The 19812-nt window shown below is 42.9% G+C and overlaps 1 protein-coding gene across 1 annotated transcript; it reads right to left on the bottom strand.

Moving 5' to 3' along the window:
- Positions 1–5674: 5674 nt before the first annotated feature.
- Positions 5675–17977, bottom strand: LOC115178090 (gastrula zinc finger protein XlCGF26.1-like; the record flags this gene model as incomplete). The annotated part of the gene is made up of 2 exons (XM_029739127.1): positions 5675–7377; positions 17944–17977. Coding segments are annotated over 2 exons (1548 nt in total), but the record flags the coding sequence as incomplete, so codon positions are not given.
- Positions 17978–19812: the final 1835 nt, after the last annotated feature.

Genomic DNA, 19812 nt, shown 5'->3' with positions numbered 1-19812 from the left:
GCTGGAAAGGGTTAAACTCTGAGACTAATCGATCACTACAGAACAAGGAGCAAATTCTAGACGACACAAATTACTAGTCTGAAGCTTAGAAATTACGTAAACCTAGAACGAGAATACCGACAACCGCCGAAGCATCTATTTCTATGAGAACATTTCTGAATGGTATTCTGAAGTATCCATCCTAACCACCTACAACCATGAAATAAATTGTGACTTCTGGGAAAGTTAACCAGAGACTCTGATGATCTCTACAGGACGATCGAGTGTTTTCAACGGAGAGACAACAACGACGACATAAAAGCGTAAATATGTACATTGCAATTTCTTTCAGAACGAGCGGCCCGTTCACGTGCAAAGTTTTAGCATGTCCATGAGCATAATTATCCACTGTGTGTAGTGAATAGATATAGAGTCTATAGATAGTGAATCCATGTTGTCTTTCTCGCTCTTTCTCAGTCCCCACCCCTTTCCTTGGTCTACCAAGCTTGGTCCGCTAGGGACTTTTTCTTTGTATCATGTTAGTAACCCAAATATCTACTGTTTGTCTGTTATGTCATTCTGTGTGATTATTTAGTTAGTTAGTAAATAAATAATTAATTAAGTCAATAATTAAGCCAATTTGTATATCGCTGATTCCTGATTCATGATTTAGGCTAGGGTTCGAGCAGATATCCAAGGGTTTGCGACGTTCAGTAATGAGAACTGATGAGGTAATAATAACAATTCATTAATAAGCAACTGTTTTGATAAGATATTAAAATACCTGATGAGTTCTATTCGGGAAGTTGACATTCTATAAAAAAACATTTTTCCGTGGTGCCCCCAACTTCCTAGTTAAAGTTTACATGATTAGTTTAATCAGGTAATAATAATTACACACAGAGAATTGATTTGATAAATAAGTATTTTAATGATAGTCACAGACACGACAACACAAATTAACTGAAACAAAACAACTAAATTGACGAGTTTTTTTCAAGGTTAGAATCAAGAAATACACATTCTATTACATCTATTTAATAAAATCTACAACTTTCCAAATCAAATCATGAACATCTAAGGGGTTCATACTTGTATTCAATCAAATCCAAAATCAAAATAAAATATACAAATGTTAAATCTGAATTTAGACATGTTCATGTCTCGAGAGGAAAAAAACTCAAATAGGCCTATTTTTTGTTGTTGTAATATCTCATACAAACATGATTTCATGCGACATCAACAAAAACACAAATTGTCAGTCAAAAACATGTCAGAACACAGGCCCCGTCTATTATCTTATTGTAGGTCCTGTGTCCTGGAAAATGTGGAAGGTCTTATCTTCCCCTGTGTATTCTCTCTCATGTGTTTTCAGGTTCCCTAACTGGGTAAAACTCTTTCCACACTGGGAACATTGGAAAGGCTTTTCCCCTGTGTTCTCTCTCTCATGTGTTTTCAGGTTCCCTAACTGGGTAAAACATTCGCTGATTCTGAACATTTAGCAAATTTTGGGGATTTTCTATTGGACAAAATTCTGGTAAGTCCCTTCCCATTTCGTTCCCATTTGTTTCCGTTTAATAAATGCTTTGGAATGAATAAACCCCAGGGGTTGGAATGAATACACCCCAGGGGTTGGAATGAATACACCCCAGGGGTTGGAATGAATAAACCCCAGGGGTTGGAATGAATAAACCCCAGGGGTTGGAATGAATACACCCCAGGGGTTGGAATGAATAAACCCCAGGGGTTGGAATGAATACACCCCAGGGGTTGGAATGAATACACCCCAGGGGTTGGAATGAATACACCCCAGGGGTTGGAATGAATAAACCCCAGGGGTTGGAATGAATACACCCCAGGGGTTGGAATGAATACACCCCAGGGGTTGGAATGAATAAACCCCAGGGGTTGGAATGAATACACCCCAGGGGTTGGAATGAATACACCCCAGGGGTTGGAATGAATACACCCCAGGGGTTGGAATGAATACACCCCAGGGGTTGGAATGAATAAACCCCAGGGGTTGGAATGAATAAACCCCAGGGGTTGGAATGAATAAACCCCAGGGGTTGGAATGAATAAACCCCAGGGGTTGGAATGAATACACCCCAGGGGTTGGAATGAATACACCCCAGGGGTTGGAATGAATAAACCCCAGGGGTTGGAATGAATAAACCCCAGGGGTTGGAATGAATACACCCCAGGGGTTGGAATGAATAAACCCCAGGGGTTGGAATGAATACACCCCAGGGGTTGGAATGAATAAACCCCAGGGGTTGGAATGAATACACCCCAGGGGTTGGAATGAATACACCCCAGGGGTTGGAATGAATACACCCCCAGGGGTTGGAATGAATAAACCCCAGGGGTTGGAATGAATAAACCCCAGGGGTTGGAATGAATACACCCCAGGGGTTGGAATGAATAAACCCCAGGGGTTGGAATGAATACACCCCAGGGGTTGGAATGAATAAACCCCAGGGGTTGGAATGAATACACCCCAGGGGTTGGAATGAATAAACCCCAGGGGTTGGAATGAATACACCCCAGGGGTTGGAATGAATACACCCCAGGGGTTGGAATGAATACACCCCAGGGGTTGGAATGAATACACCCCAGGGGTTGGAATGAATAAACCCCAGGGGTTGGAATGAATACCCCAGGGGTTGGAATGAATACACCCCAGGGGTTGGAATGAATACACCCCAGGGTTGGAATGAATACACCCAGGGGTTGGAATGAATACACCCCAGGGGTTGGAATGAATAAACCCCAGGGGTTGGAATGAATACACCCCAGGGGTTGGAATGAATACACCCCAGGGGTTGGAATGAATACACCCCAGGGGTTGGAATGAATACACCCCAGGGGTTGGAATGAATACACCCCAGGGGTTGGAATGAATACACCCCAGGGGTTGGAATGAATACACCCCAGGGGTTGGAATGAATACACCCCAGGGGTTGGAACCAAAATGTTATTACAAATGTTTTTTGTTCTGAACAAAACCACAATTAAATATAATAATTTAGCTCATTTCATTCCGCAGGCAAGCCAGTGTGGACAGAGCAGCTTGCTATGGAGCAGGTAAGCTAGTTGTTTACATGCGCGATGGACAGACAAGTGTAGAGGGGATCGGAGAGAGAGCGAGAGGGAGGAGGAAGAGGAGGAGGAGGAGGAGGAGGAGGAGGAGAGAGAGCGAGAGAGGGGGGAGGAGCAGAGGAGGAGGAGGAAGAGAGGAGGAGAGAGCGAGAGAGGGAGGAGGAGAGAGGAGGAGGAGGAGAGAGAGCGAGAGGGAGGAGGAAGAGGAGGAGGAGGAGGAGGAGAGAGAGCGAGAGAGGGGGGAGGAGCAGAGGAGGAGGAGGAAGAGAGGAGGAGAGAGCGAGAGAGGGAGGAGGAGGAGAGAGAGCGAGAGAGGGAGGAGGAGGAAGAGGAGGAGGAGGAGGAGGCTTGAAGCGCCTAGCATCTTGTTGTAGCCTATCATTATCTGAATTAGACCCACAGAATTATACCTACGGAGGAGGAGGAAGAGGAGGAGGAGAGAGAGGAGGAGGAGGAAGAGGAGGAGGAGAGAAGAGAGAGGAGGAGAGAGAGGAGGAGGAAGAGGAGGAGGAGAGAGAGGAGGGGGAGGAAGAGGAGGAGGAGAGAGAGGAGGAAGAGGAGGAGGAGAGAGGAGAGAGGAGGAGGAGGAGAGAGGAGAAGGAGAGAGAAGGAGGAGGAGGAGGAGAGAGGAGAGGAGGAGGAGGAAGGGGAGGAGGAGAGAGGAGGAGGAGGAGGAGAGAGAGGAGGAAAGAGGAGGAGGAGAGAGGAGAGAGGAGGAGGAGAGAGGAGGAGGAGGAAGGGGAGGAGGAGAGAGGAGGAGGAGGAGGAGGAGAGAGGAGGAGAGAGAGGAGGAGAGAGGAGGAGGAGAGAGGAGGAGGAGAGAGGAGGAGGAGGAAGGGGAGGAGGAGAGAGGAGGAGGAGGAGGAGAGAGGAGGAGGAGGAAGGGGAGGAGGAGAGAGGAGGAAGAGGAGGAGGAGAGAGGAGGAGGAGGAAGGGGAGGAGGAGAGAGGAGGAAGGGGAGGAGAGAGAGGAGGAAGAGGAGGAGAGAAGAGGAGGAGGAGGAGAGAGGAAGAGAGAGGAGGAGGAGGAGGAGAAGGCTTGAAGACGTTAAGGCATTAAAAAGAAATTCACTTTTTTTTCTTCTCCTTTATTCTTATTTTTTTTTAAATACCCTTTTTTCTCCCCAATTTCATGGTATCCAATTGGTAGTTACAGTCTTGTCCCATCGCTGCAACTCCCGTACGGACTCGGGAGAGGAGAAGGTCGAGAGCCGCGCGTCGTCCGAAACACAACCCAGCCAAGCCGCACTGCTTCTTGACACAATGACCGCTTAACCAGGAAGTCAGCCGCTCCAATGTGGTGGAGGAAACACCGTACACCTGGTGACCGTGTCAGCGTGCACTGCACCCGGCCCGCCACAGGAGTCGCTAGTGCGACAGAGCCTGGACTTGAACTAGGATCTCTAGTGACACAGCTAGCACTGAGACAGAACCTGGACTAGAACCAGGATCTCTAGTGACACAGCTAGCACTGAGACAGAACCTGGACTAGAACCAGGATCTCTAGTGGCACAGCTAGCACTGAGACAGAACCTGGACTAGAACCAGCTAGCACTGAGACAGAACCTGGTCTAGAACCAGGATCTCTAGTGACACAGCTAGCACTGAGACAGAGCCTGGACTAGAACCAGGATCTCTAGTGGCACAGCTAGCACTGAGACAGAACCTGGACTAGAACCAGGATCTCTAGTGACACTGAGACAGAGCCTGGACTAGAACCAGGATCTCTAGTGGCACAGCTAGCACTGAGGCAGAATCTGGACTAGAACCAGGATCTCTAGTGACACAGCTAGCACTGAGACAGAGCCTGGACTAGAACCAGGATCTCTAGTGACGCAGCTAGCACTGAGACAGAACCTGGACTAGAACCAGGATCTCTAGTGACACAGCTTGCACTGAGACAGAACCTGGACTAGAACCAGGATCTCTAGTGACACAGCTAGCACTGAGGCAGAATCTGGACTAGAACCAGGATCTCTAGTGACACAGCTAGCACTGAGACAGAGCCTGGACTAGAACCAGCTAGCACTGAGACAGAGCCTGGACTAGAACCAGCTAGCACTGAGACAGAACCTGGACGAGAACCAGGATCTCTAGTGACACAGCTAGCAGTGCGATGCCTTAGACCGCTGCGCCACTCGGGAGGCCCTGTAACTGCCTGGAACTTAAAGTAAGTGCCCAGTGTTTCCAGATTTCTATGAAATATGACCTATAATTATTTATAATATGAGTGAAATACTTTCCTTCCAATCTATTTTTATTTATTAAGTATGTGTTAAAAGCCGGTTCTCTGTGTTGGAATGCTGTGGGTCGTACCCCAACGACAGAATGGTGTGGGTCGTACCACAACAACAGAACGGTGTGGGTCGTACTCCAACAACAGAATGGTGTGGGTCGTACCACAACAACAGAATGGTGTGGGTCGTACCCCAACGACAGAATGGTGTGGGTCGTACCACAACAACAGAATGGTGTGGGTCGTACTCCAACAACAGAATGGTGTGGGTCATACTCCAACAACAGAATGGTGTGGGTTGTACCCCAACAACATAATGGTGTGGGTCGTACCCCGACAACAGAATGGCCAGCTCATCCTCCGCAGGGAGATAACATGTTCTATGAGGAAATAGTATTTTTTTTAAAACTGTCTGTTTGAGATACAAGTATAGGATGTCTCAACACTATTTCGATGAGTTAACAGAATATTCACTTTTTAAAGTTAATAAGATCTTCCACCGGACAGTTACTTTTAAAATAACGGTTCTGTTCCAGAACTGTAGAGATCACTTTCTTTCCCGGTTCGGTTTCTGTTTCTTCATTTTTTTTGTTCTTACGCGGTTTTCTGTTCTGTTTTCTGAACTGGTTCCAACTCCTGGGGTCATTGTTAAAACAGTGTGTGTTCTCTCATGCCTTTTCAGGTTCTGTGACAGGGTAAAACCCTTTCCACATTGGGAGCATTGGAAAGGTTTCTCTCTTGTGTGTGTTCTTTTATGGTCCTTCAGATTCCCTAACAGTGTAAAACCCTTTCCACACTGGGTGCATTGGAAAGGCTTCTTTCCTGTGTGAAATTCTGCATGTTTTTTTAGGTTCCCTAACTTGGTAAAATTCTTTCCACACAGAGAGCAATGGTAAGCTGTCTCCCATGTGTGTATCCTTTCATGGTCCTTCAAGCTCCCTAAACTTTTAAAACTATTTCCACACTGGGAACATTGGAAAGACTTCTCTCCTGTGTGTATTTTCTCATGCTTTTTCAGGTTCCCTAACAGGGTAAAACCTATTCCACACTGGGAGCATTGGAAACGTTTCTCTCCTGTGTGTACTCTTTTATGATCCTTCAGGTTCCCTAACAGTGTAAAACCCTTCCCACACTGGGTGCATTGGAAAGGTTTCGCTCCGGTGTGTAATTGTTTATGTTTGTTTAGGTTCCCTAACTTGGTAAAATCCTTTCCACACAGAGAGCAATGGTAAGATGTCTCCCCTGTGTGTATCCTTTCATGCACCTTCAAGCTCTTTAACTGTGTAAAAATCTTTCCACAGTGGGAGCATTGGAACGGCTTTTCTCCTGTGTGTGTTCTCTCATGCTTTTTCAGGCTCCCTAACAGGGTAAAACCCTTTCCACACTGGGAACATTGGAAACGTTTCTCTCCTGTGTGTACTAATTTATGTTCGTTCAGGCTCCGTAACCGTGTAAAATTATTTCCACACTGGGAGCATTGGAAAGGTTTCTCTCCTGTGTGTACTCTTTTATGGTCCTTCAGGTTCCCTAACCGTGTAAAACCCTTCCCACACTGGGAGCATTGGAACGGCTTTTCTCCTGTGTGTGTTCTCTCATGTTTTTTCAGGCTCCCTAACAGGGCAAAACTCTTTCCACACTGGGAACATTGGAAAGGCTTCTCCCCTGTGTGCAACCTTTCATGCTCCTTCAAGCTCCCTAACTGTGTAAAACCATTCCCACACTGGGAGCATTGGAACGGTTTCTCTGCTGTGTGTGTTCTCTCATGCTTTTTCAGGTTCCCTAACCACCTAAAGCCCTTTTCACACTGGGAGCATTGGAAAGGTTTCTCTACTGTGTGTATTATTTTATGTTCTTTCAAGTTCCCTAACCGTGTGAAACTCTTTCCACATTGGGAGCATTGGAAAGGTTTCTCTCCTGTGTGTATTCTCTCATGACTTTTCAGGTTCCCTAACCGTGTAAAACTCTTCCCACATTGGGAACATTGTGAAGTCTTCTCTCCTGTCTTCTGTCCTTCCTCTGAAGGACTCTTCCTGCCGTCAGAGTGAGAGTCTGGTCTCTCTCCTGCCAAAGACAAACAGTATCTAGTTAAACAGAGACCTGAATGAAATCTCCATTAAATAAAACTGTCTTCTTATGAGGTTTAATCTAGACTAGATCCCTCATTATAAAACAGTACATTTGGATCGTAGATACTGATTGGTTAATAGCCGTTAGATATTCATGATGATCCCTGGGTAATGCCTGTTAAACTCTCTGGGACATGTGGGACGCTAGCGAAATAGCAGGGCTGCAAATTCAAAACAACAAAAATCTCATAATTCAAATTTCTCAAACATACAACTATTATATCCCATTTTAAAGATACACTTCTCATTAATCCAACCACATTGTCCGATTTCAAAAAGGCTTTACGGCGAAAGCATAACATTAGATTATGTTAGGACAACGCTGAGACAAGAAAAACCACACAGCCATTTTCCAAGCAAGGAGAGGCGTCACAATAACCAGAAATACAGCTAAAATTAATCACTAACCTTTGACGATCTTCATCAGATGACACTCCCAGGACTCAATGTTAGACAATACATGTATGTTTTGTTCGATAAAGTTCATATTTATATCCAAAAACCCCATTTTATATTGGCGCGTGATGTTCAGAAAATGTATTGCCTCCAAAACTTCCGGAGAATGAGCACATCAATTTACAAAAATACTCATCATAAACGTTGATAACATTTACAACAGTTATTGAAAGAATTATAGATACACTTCTCCTTAATGCAACCGCTGTGTCAGATTTCAAAATCGCTTTACGGCGAAAGCACATTTTTCAATATTCTGAGTACAGAGCTTATCCATCAAAGCAAGCTATACAGTTACCCGCCAAGTTCTGGAGTCAATTAAAGTCAGAAATAGTATTATAAAACTTCACTTACCTTTGCTGATCATCGTCGGAATGCACTCCCAGAAGAAATGTTTGTTTTGTTCGATAAACTCCATATTTATGTCCAAATACCTCCTTTGTTTGCGCGTTCAGATCACTATCCAAAGGCAAAATGAGCGAGCGCAAAACCCTAGATGAAAAGTCAAAATGTTCCATTACCGTTCATAGAAACATGTCAAACGATGTTTACAATCAATCCTTAGGGTCTTTTTAACATAAATATTTGATAATATTCCAACCGGACAATAGCGTATTCATTACTGAAGAAAAAGAAGGAACGGCGTGCCTGCGCAGTAAACAACTCATTGGCCTCAGGCAGTCCACTTGTTGAGTCAGCTCTTATTCTCTCCCCAGTAACAGTAGAAGCATGAAACAAGGTTCTAAAGACTGTTGACATCTAGTGGAAGCCTTAGGAAGTGCAAAATGAACCCTAAGTCACTGTATACTGGATAGGGAATCACTTGAAAACCTACAATCCTCAGATTTCCACACTTCCTGGTTGGATTTTTCTCAGGTTTTTGCCTACCATATGAGTTCTGTTATACTCACAGACATCATTCAAACAGTTTTAGAAACTTCAGAGTGTTTTCTATCCAAATCTACTAATAATATGCATATCCTACCTTCTGGGCCCGAGAAAGCAGGCAGTTTAATTTTGGCACGTCATTCACCTGAATTTCTGAATACTGCCCCTTGTCACTAAAAAGTTAACAGTTGTATTTGAATTATCTCTATACATCCACTGTCCCAAGGCCAAGCCAGGCAATTTATAAACTCATCTCCACTGTCCCACAGCCCTGCCAGGCAATTCATAAACTAATCTCCACTGTCCCACAGCCCTGCCATGAAATTCATGAACTCATCTCCACTGTCCCACAGCCCTGCCAGGCAATTTATAAACTCATCTCCACTGTCCCACAGCCCTGCCAGGCAATTTATAAACTAATCTCCACTGTCCCACAGCCAAGCCAGGCAATTTATAAACTAATCTCCACTGTCCCACAGCCCTGTCAGGCAATTTATAAACTAACCTCCACTGGACAAAATAATCTAGACATTATTACCCCCCGTGCATCTAGTCCAGCATGGTTCACCACCATGCTTCACTGTGGGGATGGTGTTCTCGGGGTGATGAGAGGTGTTGGGTTTGCGCCATACATATATTTTTCTTAAGGGCCAAAAAGTTCAATTTTAGTCTCATCTGAACAGAGTACCTTCTTCCATATGTTTGGGGAGTCTTCCACATACCTTTTGGCAAACACCAAACGTGTTTGCTTTTATTTATTTTTAAGCAATGGCTTTTTTCTGGCCACTCTTCTGTAAAGCCCAGCTCTGTGGAGTGTACGGCTTAAAGTGGTCCTATGGACAGATACTCCAATCTCCGCAGTGGAGCTTTGCAGCTCCTTCAGGGTTATCTTTGGTCTCTTTGTTGCCTCTCTGATTAATGCTCTCCTTGCCTGGTCCGAGAGTTTTGGTGGGCAGCCCTCTCTTGGCAGGTTTGTTGTGGTGCCATATTCATTCCATTTTTTAATAATGGATTTAATGGTGCTCCATGAGATGTTCAAAGTTTTGTATATTTTTTTATAACCCAACCCTGATCTGTTCTTCCCCACAACTTTGTCCCTGACCTGTTTGGAGAGATCCTTGGTCTTCATGGTGCTGCTTGCTTGGTGGTGCCCCTTGCTTAGTGGTGTTGCAGACTCTGGGCCCTTTCAGAACAGGTGTATATATACTGAGATCATGTGACACTTAGATTGCACACAGGTGGACTTTATTTAACTAATTAGGTGACTTCTGAAGGTAATTGGTTGCACCAGATCTTATTTAGGGGCTTCATAGCAAAGGGGGTGAATACATATACACCCACCACTTTACAGTTTTTTAGAATTTTAAATAAGTTATTTCTTTTCATTTCACTTCACCAATTTAGACTATTTTGTGTTTTTGTCCATTACATGAAATCCAAAAAAAAATCCATTTAAATTACAGGTTGTAATGCAACTAAATAGGAAAAACGCCAAGGGGGATGAATACTTTTGCAAGGCGCTGTACTATTTAAATGTAGATGTTTTTTTGCATTTGATATATACTGCTCAAAAAAATAAAGGGAACACTAAAATAACACATCCTAGATCTGAATGAAAGAAATAATCTTATTAAATACTTTTTACTTTACATAGTTGAATGTGCTGACAACAAAATCACACAAAAATAATCAATGGAAATCCAATTTATCAACCCATGGAGGTCTGGATTTGGAGTCACACTCAAAATTAAAGTGGAAAACCACACTACAGGCTGAACCAACTTTGATGTAACGTCCTTAAAACAAGTCAAAATGAGACTCAGTAGTGTGTGTGGCCTCCACGTGCCTGTATGACCTTCCTACAACGCCTGGGCATGCTCCTGATGAGGTGGCGGATGGTCTCCTGAGGGATCTCCTCCCAGACCTGGACTAAAGCATCCACCAACTCCTGGACAGTCTGTGCAGCAACGTGGCGTTGGTGGATGGAGCGAGACATGATGTCCCAGATGTGTTCAATTGGATTCAGGTCTGGGGAACGGGCGGGCCAGTCCATAGCATCAATGCCTTCCTCTTGCAGGAACTGCTGACACACTCCAGCCACATGAGGTCTAGCATTGTCTTGCATTAGGAGGAACCCAGGACCAACCGCACCAGCATATGGTCTCACAAGGGGTCTGAGGATCTCATCTCGGTACTTAATGGCAGTCAGGCTACCTCTGGCGAGCACATGGAGGGCTGTGCGGCCCCCCAAAGAAATGCCACCCCACACCATGACTGACCCACCTCCAAACCGGTCATGCTGGAGGATGTTGCAGGCAGCAGAACGTTCTCCACGGCATCTCCAGACTCTGTCATGTCTGTCACGTGCTCAGTGTGAACCTGCTTTCATCTGTGAAGAGCACAGGGCGCCAGTGGCAAATTTGCCAATCTTGGTGTTCTCTGGCAAATGCCAAACGTCTTGCACGTTGTTGGGCTGTAAGCACAACCCCCACCTGTGGACGTTGGGCCCTCATACCACCCTCATGGAGTCTGTTTCTGACCGTTTGAGCAGACACATGCACATTTGTGGCCTGCTGGAGGTCATTTTGCAGGGCTCTGGCAGTGCTCCTCCTGCTCCTCCTTGCACAAAGGCGGAGGTAGCGGTCCTGCTGCTGGGTTGTTGCCCTCCTACGGCCTCCTCCACGTCTCCTGATGTACTGGCCTGTCTCCTGGTAGCGCCTCCATGCTCTGGACACTACGCTGACAGACACAACAAACCTTCTTGCCACAGCTCGCATTGATGTGCCATCCTGGATGAGCTGCACTACCTGAGCCACTTGTGTGGGTTGTAGACTCCGTCTCATGCTACCACTAGAGTGAAAGCACCGCCAGCATTCAAAGTGACCAAAACATCAGCCAGGAAGCATAGGATCTGAGAAGTGGTCTGTGGTCCCCACCTGCAGAACCACTCCTTTATTGGGGGTGTCTTGCTAATTGCCTATAATTTCCACCTGTTGTCTATTCCATTTGCACAACAGCATGTGAAATTTATTGACAATCAGTGTTGCTTCCTAAGTGGACAGTTTGATTTCACAGAAGTGTGATTGACTTGGAGTTACATTGTGTTGTTTAAGTGTTCCCTTTATTTTTTTGAGCAGTGTATTTACCATATCATATGGAGACAGAAACATAAACCTTTTACCTTATCATAAGTAGACATAATTGTAAATGATTAAATCCTTCCAATAGAAAAAAACAAAAAAACAATTTAGTTACAAATTGAACTTTAATTAGATGAGTTGGGATGATTTCATTGAACAACAGAAGAAAGGGATTATTGAATGATCCCCAATGATCCATCGCATCTCCCAAAAAAACCATTTTCAACAATGATATTCTAGAAACTAAAGCTTTGGTTGTCTTCCTCTCAGGCTTCCATGTCTTCTCGCTGGACCTCCTCAATGTCCACCTCTAGAACATCAGACTCTGAAGGCCTCATCTTCACTGTCACTTTCCAAGCTTGTTGAGGATGGCTCGTTGTCAGGCTCAAAAAGACTCAAATTTGCCCGGACGGCCACAAATGTTTCAACTCTTGTATTGTTCAGCCTGTTGCGTGCTTAGGTGTGTGTGTTCCCAAACAAGGACCAGTTGCGCTCTGAGGCGGCTGATGTTGGTGGGATTTGGAGGATGATGGAGGCAACAGGGGAAAGAGCCTCAGATCCACAAAGTCCCTTCCACCAGGTGGCTGATGAGATCTGTTGGCACGACAGCCATATTGCATCTCCATCCCAAAGCCCTTGGAAGTATAAAGAACCTTGCCCTCATCCAGGCCAAGGTTGCGAGACACGGTAGTGATGACACCATAGGCCTTGTTGATCTCTGCACCAGACAGGAGGCTCTTGCCAGCATACCTGGGGTCCAACATGTACACTGCGGCATGTATGGGATTCAGGCAGAAGTCTTCACCCTTTTTGATGTATTTCAGAACTGCTGTTCCCTCTGCTTGGAGCAACAGTGAAGTGGGCAGTATGGATTTCTTCTCTTACATCTGCAAGCAGAGTCTGAACATCAGACAGGATGGCGTTGTTTCACTCAATCTGTGCAATGGCTACTGCTATAGGTTTCAGGAGTTTCAGGCTGCTTACCACTCTCTCCCAAAATACATCATCCAGGAGGATCCTCTTGATGGGGCTGTCCATATCGGCAGACTGTGATATGGCCATTTCTTGGAGAGACTCCTTCCCCTCCAGGAGACTGTCCAACATGATGACAACACCACCCCAACGGGTGTTGCTGGGAAGCTTCAATGTGTTGCTCTTATTCTTCTCACTTTGCTTTGGTGAGGTAGATTGCTGCTATAACTTGATGACCCTTCAAATACCTAAACATTTTCCTTGGCTCTCTTGTAGTTTATCCATTGTTTTCAGTGCCATAACGTCCTTGAAGAGCAGATTCAATGCATCAGCAGCACAGCCAATGGGTGTGATAGATAAAGCATGTCTGGTTGGAGGGGTGTCTGCTGGACGAAGAACATTCAGAAATCTCTTCCAATACACATTGCCTGTGAGCATCAGAGGTGAACCAGTTGCATACGCAGCTCGAGCAAGACATTCATCAGCATTTCTCTGACTACATTCCTCCATTGAATCAAAAAAACTTCTGATTCCAGGAGGGACCATGAGCTGTTGCTATCGATAAGGTGTCTGATTCATCATTTTCACCTCGAATAGAAGTAGAGGGACTTTTGTCAGAGGTTGCTTGTTGTGAGCGCTGAGGGAACTTTATGCACTTGGCCAGATGATTCTGCATCTTTGCTGCATTCTTCACATATGATTTGGTGCAGTATTTGCAGATGTACACAGCTTTTCCTTCTACATTAGCTGCAGTGAAATGTCTCCACACATCAGATAGTGCCCGTGGCATTTTCCTGGAAAGATGAAGACAAAAATGAGTAAAAAAAACAACAAATACAATTCCATGTACAGATAAATAGTTAAGCAGTTAGATTAAACAACTCCTTCATAAGATAAATGTTTTAGAATGAAACATGTATGGAAACAGGTGAATTAACACTCCTCAGTTAGCAGGCTCAAGCAAGTTAAAACCCACATGGTAACAAAAACTAACTAGCAAAAAGTTAGAAATGATTTAAACACATTTTGCTGCAGGCTACTATTTACTAGTTAACAAAAAATAATGTATGTCCTATAAAATATATTCACCCCACCCAGTATAGTAATCAAAACTTACCAGAAAGCATGTAGTCCTTGGCTCAGACAGTGTAGTAGTGTGGGCTCAATAGCATCTCATTAGTGTTCAAGATCTTGAGAATCCGCTGTACATGTGATGGTAGAATGCACTGTGCATGCAGAGGGTTGCAGTTCCATTGAATTGGGGATAGTTTAACCAAAATATGCCACAAGACCTAGAATTGCCTTATGTGTATCCCACAAAAAAGGTTCACTTGTTATAAGCTAACTTTTTTAAAATTAATTTAAGCAAAATTCCCCAAATTCCCAGGCTTAACTTCCCGGAGAATATACCGGAAATTTACCGGAAAGTTTCCGACCCTTTGCAACCCTACACAAAGAGAAAACACGTTTTTATACATTTTTGCAAATGTAAACAAAATTTTAAAAAATAAAAACCTTTCTTACATAAGTATTCAGACCCTTTGCTATGAGACTCTAAATTGAGCTCAGGTGCATCCTGTTTCCATTAATCATCCTTGAGATGTTTCTACAACTTGATTGGAGTCCACCTGTGGTAAATTCAATTGATTGGACATGATTTTGGAAAGGCACACACCTGTCTATATAAGGTCCCACAGTGCATGTCAGAGCAAAAACCAAACCATGAGGTCGAAGCAATTGTCCGTAGAGCTCCGAGACAGGATTGTAGTGGAAGCATCATGCTGTGGGGATGTTTTTCAGCAGCAGGGACTGGGAGACTAGTCAGGATCGAGGGAAAGATGAACGGAGCAAAGTGCAAAGATATCCTTGATGAAAGACCTGCTCCAGAGCGCTCAGGACCTCAGACTGGGGTGAAGGGTCACCTTCCAACAGGACAACAACCCTAAGCACACAGTCAAGACAGTGCAAACAGAGCCCGGACTTGAACCCGATCGAACATCTCTGGAGAGACCTGAAAATAGCTGTGCAGCGACACTCCCCCATCCAACCTGACAGAGCTTGAGAGGCTCTGCAAAGAGGAAGAATGGGAGAAACTCCCCAAATACAGGTGTGCCAAGCTTGTAGCGTCATACCCAAGGAGACTCGAGGCTGTAATCGCTGCCAAAGATGCTCCAACAGTAAAGGGTCTGAATACTTATGAAAATGTGATATTTCAGTTTTTTATTTTAATAGATTTGGAAAAATTGTCATTATGGGATATTGTGTGTAGATTGATGAGGGGATTTAAAAAAAAAATCAATTTTAGAAAAAGGCTGTAACATAACAAAATGTGGAAAAAGTCAAGGGGTCTGAATACTTATCCGTACTGAATATATACAGTACCAATCAAACGTTTGGACACACCATTAAATGGTTTTCTTTATCTTTACTATTTTCTACATTGTAGAATAATAGTGAAGACATCAAACTATGAAATAACACATATGGATTCATGTAGTAACCAAAACATTTTCAGGTGACTACCTCATGAAGCTGGTTGAGAGAATGCCAAGAGTGTTCAAAGCTGTCATCAAGGCAAAGGGTGGCTACTTTGAAGAATCTAAAATATATATTTTGATTTAACACTTTTTTGCTTACAACATGATTCCATATGCGTTTCATACAGTGACAAGGGATTTGCCACCAAGTACTAAGTCATGTTTTGCAGAGGGGGGTCAAATACTTATTTCCCTCATTAAAATGCAAATCAATTTATAACATTTTTGACATGCGTTTTTCTGGATTTTTTTGTTGTTATTCTGTCTCTCACTGTCTCTCACTGTTCAAATAAACCTACAATTAAAATTATAGACTGATTATTTCTTTGTCAGTGGGCAAACGTACAAAATCAGCAGGGGATCAAATACTTTTTTGCCTCACTGTAGTTTTGATGTCTTCACTACTATTATTCTACAGTGTAGAAAATAGTCAAAAATAAAGAAAATCCCTTGAATGAGTAGGTGTGTCCAAACGTTTGATTGGTCCTGTATATATCCTGTGTGTCTCTAGGAAGGGAATCTGTCTGGGTGTCCTAAAGTTCACAGCGCCCTAAAAAATAGTCTGTCCTCGGTTGCAACATTCACTACCGAGTTCCAAACTGCCTCTGGAAACAACGTCCCTTGTCCATCTGTCGGCCCGATCAAAACGCAACGCAATCTACACCGGTCATAGAAGGATGAATAAAATACATTTACTCAATAAAATAAAAGTTCATGACGTACATGTTGTTCATCTTTAAAAATTGTTTTAAAAAATAATAATATATATATATATATACACATTAACTAACAGAACATTAACTAACAGAACATTCCAGATCATTCCTCTTAGTAGTGCGTTAGAACATTAATAGAACATTCCAGAACATTAACAGAACATTAACAGAACATTCCTCTTAGTAGTGTGTTAGAACATTAACAGAACATTCCAGAACATTAACAGAACATTCCAGATCTCTCCTTGTCTTGATTCTGTCCTCTTCATCATTTGAAATCAGACATGAGTTGGCTGTAATATATGATATGGTATCATAGATATTTAAAATCAGATCAGTCTGTCGAAAATTATAACTGAACAACTATGGACCTAAACACTTTTTGATATTTAATCATGTTTTAAAAAAATAACTTTTCTCTCATGTGATATTGAACAAAAGCACTACAGAAAGAGATATTCAGAGACGTTTAAAAAATAAATAAAAGCATTTAATCCATTAACGTTTTGTTGACTCTTTGTAGCTTTTTCAATTCCTACAGTACAGAAACAACATATCCAAGAGTATAATGTCCTTTTAAAATCACAGATTAGTTCAACAACTGCAGAGTTTGTCCTCCTGTTAAGATAGTACTCACTGTATTTACTGGTGTTAATCAGATCAATGTCCCTGTTTTATTAGATAGTACTCACTGTATTTACTGGTGTTAATCAGATCAATGTCCCTGTTTTATTAGATAGTACTCACTGAATTTACTGGTGTTAATCAGATCAATGTCCCTGTTTTATTAGATAGTACTCACTGTATTTACTGGTGTTAATCAGATCAATGTCCCTGTTTTATAAGATAGTACTCACTGTATTTACTGGTGTTAATCAGATCAATGTCCCTGTTTTATTAGATAGTACTCACTGTATTTACTGGTGTTAATCAGATCAATGTCCCTGTTTTATTAGATAGTACTCACTGTATTTACTGGTGTTAATCAGATCAATGTCCCTGTTTTATTAGACAGTACTCACTGTATTTACTGGTGTTAATCAGATCAATGTCCCTGTTTTATAAGACAGTACTCACTGTATTTACTGGTGTTAATCAGATCAATGTCCCTGTTTTATAAGACAGTACTCACTGTATTTACTGGTGTTAATCAGATCAATGTCCCTGTTTTATTAGATAGTACTCACTGTATTTACTGGTGTTAATCAGATCAATGTCCCTGTTTTATTAGATAGTACTCACTGTATTTACTGGTGTTAATCAGATCAATGTCCCTGTTTTATTAGATAGTACTCACTGTATTTACTGGTGTTAATCAGATCAATGTCCCTGTTTTATTAGATAGTACTCACTGTATTTACTGGTGTTAATCAGATCAATGCCCCTGTTTTATTAGATAGTACTCACTGTATTTACTGGTGTTAATCAGATCAATGTCCCTGTTTTATTAGATAGTACTCACTGTATTTACTGGTGTTAATCAGATCAATGTCCCTGTTTTATTAGATAGTACTCACTGTATTTACTGGTGTTAATCAGATCAGTGTCCCTGTTTTATTAGATAGTACTCACTGTATTTACTGGTGTTAATCAGATCAATGTCCCTGTTTTATTAGATAGTACTCACTGTATTTACTGGTGTTAATCAGATCAATGTCCCTGTTTTATTAGATAGTACTCACTGTATTTACTGGTGTTAATCAGATCAATGTCCCTGTTTTATTAGACAGTACTCACTGTATTTACTGGTGTTAATCAGATCAATGTCCCTGTTTTATTAGATAGTACTCACTGTATTTACTGGTGTTAATCAGATCTCCAGTCTTCTCTTCTTCTTCGTCCTCCTCTAATGTGACAGTAATCTCCCCCTCTTCATCCTTCTCTCCAAAAACGTCTTCCTCTTCTTTCTCTGTGACAGTCATCTCCTCCTCCTCCTCCTCCTCTTCCTCCTCCTTCACTACAAAAACTGCATCCTTCTCTTCCTTCACTGTAACATCCTCCTCCTCTTTCACGCTGAAAGCTTCTTCCTTTTCTTCTTTCACTGTAACAGCTTCGCCTTCTTCTACTTCTTGTTTGACGGTAACAGTCTCCTCTTCCATGATCTTTCTCCCTTTCTCAGTGTATCTCAGTAAACTCATGTTCAGGAGGAGGGGATGTTAGCTAGCTAGTTAGCATTAGCGACTCTGCTAGTGCTAACTTAACCAGACAGCTAACTGACTAACAGCAACAACAACGTCAATACGAAATTAAAATGTTGTATTGACTAGTTCTTTCCACAGAAGTGCGAATGTTAAAACATTGTTGCAAAATTAAAATAACGAAAATTGTCTAAAGAACTTGAATGTTTCCGACTTTGTTGCCTAGCGAGCTACCGAGGTGGCTGCAGTTGTTGATGACGAGTTCCGTCCACTAGATTATTCGTCACACTAGAAACATCGCCTGAAAGACACATATCGCCATCTGCTGTCTGGAGGGAGGAAACGCAGTTGAGGAGGGAAAACTATTTTTATTCTTCATTTTAATTATAATATTATATCAACACGTACAAAGAGCAGCGTGTGTGTTGATTGATTAGTTCAGATATTAATAAACAGATATTATCCAAATAAATACCTACAGTTATTGTTGCAATCTACTGCAGAGATAGTCTGCAAAGTTCTGTCATACTTTTCCAGGTCTATACCCAAACAGTTCGAACTTCTAATTAAAAAAAATGAATCTTTCCAGAAATAAGTCTCTCACTGTTGCCGCCTGCTATCACCCCCCCCCCCCCCCCCCCCCCCCTCAGCTCCCAGCTGTGCCCTGGACACCATATGTGAATTGATTGCCCCCCCCCCCCCATCTATCTTCAGAGTTCGTTCTGTTATGTGACCTAAACTGGGATATGCTTAACACCCCGGCAGTGTCTACAATTTAAGCTAGATGCCCTAAATCTCACACAAATCATCAAGGAAACCACCAGGTACAACCATAAATCCGTAAACATGGGCACCCTCATAGATATTATTCTGACCAACTTGCCCTCCAAATACACCTCTGCTGTTTTCAATCAGGATCTCATCGATCACTGCCTCATTGCCTGCGTCCGTTATGGGTCCGCGGTCAAACGACCACCCCTCATCACTGTCAAACGCTCCCTAAAACACTTCTGCAAGCAGGCATTTCTAATTGACCTGGCCCGGGTATCCTGGAAGGATATTGACCTCTTCCCATCAGTCGAGGATGCCTGGTTATTCTTTAAAAGTAATTTCCTCACCATCTTAGATAAGCATGCCCCGTTAAAAAAATGTAGAACTAAGACCAGATATAGCCCTTGGTTCACTCCAGACCTGACTGCCCTCGACCAGCACAAAAACATCCTGTGGCGGCCTGCATTAGCATCGAATAGTCCCCGCGATATGCAACTTTCCAGGGAAGTCAGGAACCAATACACACAGTCAGTCAGGAAAGCAAAGGCTAGCTTTTTCAAGCAGAAATGTGCATCCTGTAGTACTAACTCAAAAACGTTTTGGGACACTGTAAAGTCCATGGAGAATAAGAGCACCTCCTCCCAGCTGCCCACTGCTCTGAAGCTAGGAAACACTGTCAACACCGATAAATCCACGATATTTGAGAATTTCAATAAGCATTTTTTAATGGCTGGTCATGCCTTCCTCCTGGC

This window comes from Salmo trutta, chromosome 38 (assembly GCF_901001165.1).
Source record: "Salmo trutta chromosome 38, fSalTru1.1, whole genome shotgun sequence".
In the NCBI taxonomy this organism is placed as follows: domain Eukaryota; kingdom Metazoa; phylum Chordata; class Actinopteri; order Salmoniformes; family Salmonidae; genus Salmo; species Salmo trutta.
Note: the sequence above shows the minus strand (reverse complement) of the source record. Positions and strands in the feature narration are given on the sequence as shown.